The 8,728-nt window shown below is 38.5% G+C and overlaps 1 protein-coding gene across 1 annotated transcript in view; it reads right to left on the bottom strand.

Moving 5' to 3' along the window:
- Window positions 1-1,133: 1,133 nt before the first annotated feature.
- The window catches only part of KLHL42 (kelch like family member 42), a 13,141-nt gene continuing 5,546 nt past the window's right edge, over window positions 1,134-8,728 (bottom strand). The window contains exons 2-3 of the mRNA XM_054837418.1: window positions 5,984-6,177; window positions 1,134-2,049 (exon numbers count right to left, since the gene is read on the bottom strand). Of these exons, the coding sequence (XP_054693393.1) occupies window positions 1,598-2,049; window positions 5,984-6,177 (646 nt within the window). The 3' untranslated portion in view covers window positions 1,134-1,597. The remainder of the gene's footprint in view (window positions 2,050-5,983; window positions 6,178-8,728) is intronic.

Genomic DNA, 8,728 nt, shown 5'->3' with positions numbered 1-8,728 from the left:
TTCAAAAAGAAGAGTCAGATTCCTGAATTCCAATGAAGGAAAGAAAGACATCCCCTCACATTAGGAACATGTTCAGGTGAATTAAATCTCGTCCTCTCATGTGGAGAAAGAGCTGGTGCAGAAGCAGCATCCCTGCAATGTGCTCAGGACATGTCTAATCTGGTTATCTCTTCCCTAGATGTAGCTGCAGTGAAAACTTTCCATGGTGACCAAGACCTTCTGCTTTCTTTGTCACAAGGACACACATTCCATACCTGGGCAGGTGCCTTCAGGAGAACACAGAATCATAGAATGGTAGGGGTTGGAACCTCTGGGGATCATCTAGTCCAACCCCCCTGCTAAAGCAGGTTCACTTAGAGCAGGTTGCACAGGATTGCATCCAGGTGGGTTTTGAATATGTCCAGAGAAGGAGACTCCACAACCTCTCCGATACTTATGAACTTGTCAGCTACAAAAAGAAAATGGGCCAACCATGACTATAATTCTCTCAGGCAATAGGCAGGAACTGGGAGAAGCTTGCAGACTATCTATTGCTGAATCCCCACAAAGGAGTATTCATGGTGACCATCTTACAGTGCTCTGTAGAGACTAACAACTTTGGGTGGCAAACTTGAGGTAATTTCTATTGAGCTCCTGATAACGCAAGCAAGAGCCAGCATTCATGTGCACCTACTTTGGGTGGTGTTGGCAGGAAGTCATTTACATGAATCATACCAAGTGATGGATGTCTTGGATGACCGTTATCAAGCAGGATGCACCTTGTGCAGAATCACCATTGCATGTGCTCATGCACATTTTTCTAACATGCAGCTTGTTGCGAACTATAATTTGATCTTTAACACTCAGTACTACAGAATACAACAAGGCAACTAAAACTTAAAACCTTTCTGAAGATGAGCAACCTTCTCCATTTGAATTTAGAACCTTTTGACATCTATTTTAATGGTAGCAATAAATGCTGCCAACTTCCATTAAAGGAGCACCTAATATCCAACCAGCAACCATAAGCCTCTAGGCAATTCCTCCCAGTTCCTGGGAAAGCATTTCATTACAAATAATTCAGGGGAAGTTCTTATTTCTTGATGGCACCCCAATTGCTGGCACCTTTGAAAATCTCATTTGTTACCACAGAAGAGATAAAAATGTGATAGCTTTGAGTAAAAACTGTATTTTAAAAGAAATCATTCCCTTTGTGATTTTATTGTACTTACTATTTACTTTATTGATTTATTTCAACTTTTACGATGTATACTTCTTTCTCATCTTCTACACTGTCTGTTGAGATGGAGAATAAAACTAGACTGATCAGTTTTGCCTTTGGAATTCCTTTATCGGTTACCAACACAATAATTTTGTTTAAATTGCAAACAATACCTGGTGAAATTTTAATTAAAAAAAAAATATTAAACTGAAATCTTAAAAGTGTTTCTGGAAGCATTTCTCTTAATATTGGATTTTGCAACTTTTTTAAAGACCAGAATCAGTATTTTATGCCTACGTTACAAAGCCACATTATATTCTGAGAATGGAATTATTTAGAGGGAGCAATATTTCTTCCAAGAATGATTAATGAGCTGAAAAGCAAAACTTGATCCCGTTACACTTCTCGCACATCAGGCAAATACATAGAACAGATCAGCATGTTTTGTCCAAAGGCTGGAAAGCGTCTTAGTGACTCCCAACTGTCCGTAAATATATTATACTTAAGAAAGACACGGTGCTCCAAGCTTGTAGATAGAGTAATATCCCTACTCAATATATAGACTCCATCATTGTGGAGAGTGCAAGTCAAGTTAAGACCTGATTTTGATGTGTTCTCTTTGAGGTAGAGCCATTCTTTGGTAGCAATGTTGTAAGACTGCACAGTTAGCACGTCCTCACTTTGGCTGGATTTTTGGTTTGGTCCAAGTTCATGAATGCAACCCCCTACCAGATATATAGTTTCTTCAACAGAGAGCATCTGTTGTTTGCGAACATGGACATCACAAAGTTCAAAGTTGGTCCAGGAATCAGAAGTGGGACAGTACTGCAAAATGTTCATATTCCTATCTGAAACAGAGAAGAGATATTTAAAAATAAATAAATATATTAGAAGGTAGTCATGGAGGAGGATTCTTCCTCCCTACAAACTGCATCAGCCATTATTACAGATTACTAAGGTATTACAGTGCAAAAGCATAGAAGGCCAAGGAAGAAATACTGATTATTGAGAACTGCAACTCTTTGCCCTTGACAATAAAGTTTGAACGTTCCGTTCCTTTGCAGAGGGAAAAATTAAGCTACTTCTGGCACATTACGTGATGTAAATTGTCTGGGGATGCAGATTTTAGCAGAATAATCCCTACCTTTTAACTTAGGCTTTTTATTTTGTCTCCAATTGATGTGTAAGAATTTTTTATGAAAAGGGAAATGGAGCAATATTTGCTCTCCAACAGTGATAGCAGATGAATCAAATTATCATGAAGACAGTATGCTTCATTAATGGCAGCCAAGTGATGATTTATCATCTAAGCTTAACTTTGATACTTTGCATTTCATTCCATAAAATAAAAGTTTTATGGAATAAAATTCATAAAGCTAGTTACATTTCAGCAAGTGGCATGGATGGCCTAAGGGCACATGTTCAATACCTTATAAAGAGAGAAACACACATTGTCAAAATCATTTAAGAACCATGAACTCCATACTCCAGCATCAGGCAGAGGCACAGAAAAAAGCTGAAGCCATATCTACACTCAGTGGATGCATGTGTTTGCAATACTGTTATTCTACAAAATTCTACAAAATTGTTACAATACCACCCTGATTTACGGTGCAGCGCAGACCCTGGCTGTGTCCAAGGCTCCACTAAATTAACACAGAATGCACAGGACTCATTAGCTAGCAAATTCAGTTTCAATCTCTAGAGAGACCTGAGCTAAAATCCAAACCCAAGTGACAAGAGGCAACAGGTTTGCAGCCTCCAGCCTGGTCTTTTAATAAAATCTGCTCAATATTACAAGTCTATCCCGCATGACGATCTCCAGATGAGCTCCCAAGTGGAACAGCAGACAGTGACATACTGACAAGTTATGTAAGGGCACAGGTATAAATAGCCATAAATGCAACTAGATTGTCATGAATGAAGTGCATTAGCGGCATGACTGGGGAGGTGCTGCTATAGCATTTGCTTGCACTCTGATGATTTTCAGTCGTTGCTTATTACTTGACATTGCCTTCTTGAACACCTAAGCCACTTAAAATAAAGGAAAAATAGAAGGAAAAATATCATCGCAATGCTCTATGAAATTGCTGATCAAAGCTCTACATATAGATGATCTTTGTCTACAAACAATGCATCATTCTCTGACTCATTAAGGGGCGGGGGGGAAATCCCAATTAAGTTTCTATGTCTATCTATAGCAGTAATCTTCCCAGGCAAAAAGTGCTATGATTTGAGAGGTGGTATATGAAATGGAAGTCTATTGCGATACGGCCTTCATTTCCTCAGCCCAGAGCCTAGGTCTTTTATATCCACTGAAACAACAACAAAAAAAACCCCAGCAATAGAAAACAGGAACATTATAGTGCCTGACATGGATTTTCTATTAGGATCTAGGTTTACAAGTGAGAGCTGAGAACTGGAAGGAGGGTCTTTATTCAAAAGTGTCATTATAATTTACAGTGAGAAATTCCGGATCCCACCATCTTTTGGAAAGTGCAGTCTCAGGAGAATGCTGTACACAGATCAAAAATATAGTCCAAAAACCTACCAAAACTGAGGTATATGCTGAAATACGAAAAATAAAATAAAATAAAAATCTACACATCAATTGCTGCATGTGTTTTATGTAGTGAATGTAGTTAAATAGCAAATGAACCTCAGCGTCTCTTAGTTAGGCCTTAACGCTCTCTGATATCTGCATAACCTGGAAGGTAAATCACCAGTGTAACTGCAGTAATTCTGGTTTCTAAGTCTGACAGCTGTCCTAAGCCAAGGAGTCACAGAAAAACTGATTCTAGAGCCTCATTCAGGAAAGGATCTTTATTTATAACAAGCACAGGCGTTTGTTGTCCTGAACAGCCTTGCATTTAAACATAACTCTAACCGTGCTAGTTATCCACTGCTCACAACTTTATACTGTTTTACTATCCTGTTTCCATTAAAAACAGCTTTTAGGAAAAGACCTAGGGAAAGACAGAGACCTGAAGGTCAGCAGCAATCTCCTGAAGCGTGGAAGAAGCAAGAAGTAACTCACTGACTACCCTCCTCTAGTTGAAATCAAAGGTAGTAAGTACCAAAAAAGGAGCTCGACACAGGGCAGCAATCCTGACTATACACATTTTGTGAATTAATTTTAAGGGAATAGGATCTGCATCAGCAACATGCTGACCTTCCTGCTCACGACACCAGAAGTAGACAGCCTGAAGAAAGAACAGCACAAGCACCAGAAAAGGAACTTGCAAAGTGCAGGGGATGTAGGAGAAAAGCTGGTATTCCCATAATCTTGTAGCACTATTAACCAAATCAGAGCTTTTTCTTATTGCTTCTTCTTTCTCTTTCTCTAGATAAAAATGGCAAGCCCCTAACTCCAGTCTCTAGAGACAAGTTTTTCCATTCCTCTGTTTTGGTCTTGTTCTCTGCTCTCTCGTCTCAAAGGATGTTTCCCCTTGGGTCTGACTTTTCAGCACAGCAGGTGTTGTGTGCCAGACATCTCCCAGCCCTAGTGCACAGGGCTGAACTGCATCAGGGAGCACGATGCACCCCAACGGGTCCCTTAGCGGGGATGGCCGGAGGGCTGGGACTGCAGAGCACACCACAGCATGGCCCTCCATCTGGAAACAGGCACACCGATATCTTTTGTTTTCCTCAGCGAAGCCCCCAGGTTCTGGGTCAGAATGGACCTGACAAAATGCTTTTGAAGGTTATCATTACCACAAGGATCATGAGGGGCGGAAATGTGTCTTTTATAAACCTTATAATGATTCAGAGCTAAAATCTGCTCTGACAGTAGAGAGGACAGCTTGTTCTAATGTCAGTTTAGCTTTGCTTGCAGTACTTTCTGTAAAAACTGATCTCTCTCCTAATTTTATTCTCCATTCGGAAAAAAAACCCCAAAACTACTGTGGTCAAATGAAGTGGGCAAAGGCTTAGAGATAGGATTTTAAATTTTGGACATCCTGGTAAATACTGAACATTTGACATGGGGAAAAAAAAAAAAAAAAGACTTCTAAAACTCTGAGGAATGGTATTCCTCCCAAAGAATGGCACTAGGTGCTTAAGGAATGAACAAATGGGAGCTCTTGTTAAGTGGCTTGCTTTTCCACTGGATGAAGAAAAAGTAATTGTCAGGAGAGAATGCAACTTCGAATCCTTCCTTCTAAACAGTATCCTCAGAAAACAAGGTACAGAAAGGAAATAAGTAAAAAATGTTTGTTCTTGATTAAGCTTTTGATAATTAAGTTATTTCAGCACTAAGAATCTTACCTATAGCTTGAATTTGCCTGTGAAATGCTGAAACAGAAACACTGAAATGCTGTAGTGAAAGGACCATAACACCTACTGATACGTGAGAAATACTAATGCAGGCAGATATTTTCTTCATATTTTTCCTTCTGACAGTCAAAACCAGGTATTTAAAAGTAAATAAAGTGTATCTTTTGAGACCTCTCTTTCTACTGTGTGATCACAATCTAAAAAAAGGAGGGCTAAGCTGGGTGCTGAAGTACCCATCAGTCTGTTCCTTCAGAATAACAGAGTCCCAAGTCCATGTAGGCCATGAAAAACAAATAATATCTGATTCCTCTATGACAGAGCTAATTTTTTTTTGTTTCGTCAATTATTTTCTACCAGTGATTTATTTCTACATGTTTTAATGAGTATTATGTAGCTTTCTACATCAGGTCAAAAGGTTTCCTGAAAAAGAGAAGAAAACGATCTAGGCCTTAGAAGCAATCCAGTTTTTAAAAAAAAAAAAAAAAAAAGTAAAAGCAAGCTTGCTACCTCGTGTAGTGTATCCTCCGATAACATAGATCTTGCCCTTGCATTCGCAAGCCGAGAATTCTGCAAGAGGGTTTGGCATGGATGCTACGAAATTCCACCAGTCGTTTTCTGGGTTGTAGCACTCCACATTGGAAAGGGATTGACCACCAATGGCATAGAGCTTTCCATTTACAGCCAAAAGCTTAAAATTGGACCTGAAAGAAAAGATTGCAGCATTTAAATAAGTCACATAGATGTACAGAAAAATATAGGAAAGAAAGTTCTTCCGATCCAGGCTCCAACATACTCATCATCACTTGCGACTTGTACCATCACTTCATATATTACTGCATCTGAACTTTTCTGTGCAAGGCCAAAATTCTGTGTAATTACTGTAATTACTTAGGACAGTAAGCAGTGACATTCTGGATGTTAATCATGTTAATTTTGAGACTGAGGAGTATTTTATTTTGGATTTCAATCTGTCACAGTTTGAGCTCTAAATGTTTAGTTAACTAATGTGTTCAGTAGATGCCTCATCTTTACTAGGCTTTTAGTAAAGTACCTTTAGTAGAGAAAAACGTATATATAATACACACAGTCAAGGATATTATTTTAGTTAAAATTGCAGAAATTTCAAACAAGACTTGATGAATGCCTAAGAATGTGTACTCGTCTTAAGTCTGTAATATAGAATCTCTTTAATAACCCTAATAAACAGAAATTTGAAGTGGTACACATTGAATATGTTCTGCAAAAGGAAGAGAGAATCTCCTCTACCTTATTCACCATTAAACTACTAAATACACCCTCCTTCCCACTGAAGCAAGATATATCCGTAAATTAATGTTCCACCCAGCACTCCACAGGCAATGCCCTGTTCTTTTATTTCTTATTCCGCTCCATTAAGCTGTTATATTTCACACAAGGCAAAGGGCAACTTTCTAATTACTGAAGTGCAAGAAGCCTTATATCTGACACTTTCCAGATAATATGGGCAGAAACAAATGGTCTATGGATATTAAAGGTGCAAGTCTGTAGGAAGAAATTGGAGGACTTGAAGATAGAGGGCTTGATGCTCAGCTATTCCTTCTAGCTGTGGAAGCTGGTCTAACAAAAGATGAGCTCTTCCTCTCCTCAGAAACAGTCTCATTGCCTGGAAAGGTTATTCCTTCTCTACTGCTGAGCAAAACTGAGATTTTACCATACACTATCCCCATTAAATGGATGTGTGAAAGTCATTGGAGCGCACCAGCTCAGCATAAAGTCAAATGGGGAACTGCGTTATGTCTGTAAAACTGAAGTGGTGCTTTGGACTTGCATTGGCCTGCTGAGCAGTAAAGTGAGTTACACTCTGCATGAATCCAAGATTCAAAACTTACCGCTAAGTAGTTTTGCAGGGTTTTGTCTGGACAAAATGAACCCTGCCTAGCAGCAGACTGCCCTGCAATTTCTTTTTATTAAATATATTTGGAAAAAGAATTTGTTTCCAGATGGAATCATTTTGCTCTTGTCATCCTGATACAGCTTTGGAAACTAAAATGCTCCTTTGAAGGAATTAATTGTTTTTTATTCTTTTTTTTTATTCTTTTTTTTTTCTGACATTTACGATTAGGTCACTCTGTTCATCTCCTCTCTACAGCAATTATGTTTTCCATCTCAGAGAATCCAGAATAACATGGCAATCAATAGTGGGTATGAAATGAGGATAATTACTTGCAAAACATTATGATTTTCAAAGCAATGTACCTGTTCTAAAAGTTATGGTGAAAAAAAAAAACAATCCACAAGTTAACAAAGGGACAAAAACAGAAAATGTAAATGCATTTTCCAAGCAATCCTTTAAAATCAGAAGTATGTTAGAAAGTCTGTAATTCCATGCCTATGATGGAGGTTGTGCAGGATTTTTAGCTTATAAAATGAGTTCACACACACATGGATAGCATTTCCCTATTCCAAGATCTTCTGGCCACTTTTTAAACATTCTAAAAGTTCTGCCACAGAGGACATGAATTAACTAAAGAAGTGTGTAATGTCAGAACATTAAAGAACTCAGGTTTGCTAATTCACACATGCTTCTCTACTTACCCTCTAATTGTAGCCTCTTACTACTTTAACCGAATGGAGGTAATTTATCTAGTTTTTGCTTGATGGCCTTTGTATCACTAAATCGTTTCTTGCAGCACAGGGAAAACTATCTGGTGAAAGATGTACAGCACAACTTCCAACTTCAATTATTCTTTTCAACTTCAATTATTCTAGAAGGAGGCCACCTACATTTGTGTCAGTCATTTAACCACTTGCAACACTTGTTAAAATAGATCACATGCAGGGGAAGTGCCTCAGATTTATGGAACACATTAACTATAAGGTTCATTTTACTCAGAAATAGCCGTAAGTATCCATCAGCACACTTTATATGAAAGTTTGGACAATGCCTCAGTATGTTATGAAAAACTTCTGCCATTCACCTTTCCATGCCAATAACAGCAGGTGTTTTTATGGAGAGTGAACATTAGGAAATATTTAGTGTATTTTTACACTCTTTTAATGTGTTGGAGCAGTTGGAAACAAGGAAAGCAAACATTGAGCAACCAGCCAGCTCTCCACAACTGACAACTGTTCCATGGACTACAGCTTGGAAACAACGGAGCTGAACAGTCCGTCAGATTCAACTGCGATATAACTCCACTCACACCAGAGAGTTATCTAAACTTGGGGGATCAAAAGTACTTTCCAAATGCAAGGCCTAGTGCATACCTTTCC

The sequence above is a fragment of the Grus americana genome, chromosome 1, assembly GCF_028858705.1.
Source record: "Grus americana isolate bGruAme1 chromosome 1, bGruAme1.mat, whole genome shotgun sequence".
In the NCBI taxonomy this organism is placed as follows: Eukaryota; Metazoa; Chordata; class Aves; order Gruiformes; family Gruidae; genus Grus; species Grus americana.
The sequence above is the reverse complement of the archived record's forward strand: the minus strand, read 5'-3'. Positions and strand labels throughout refer to the sequence as shown.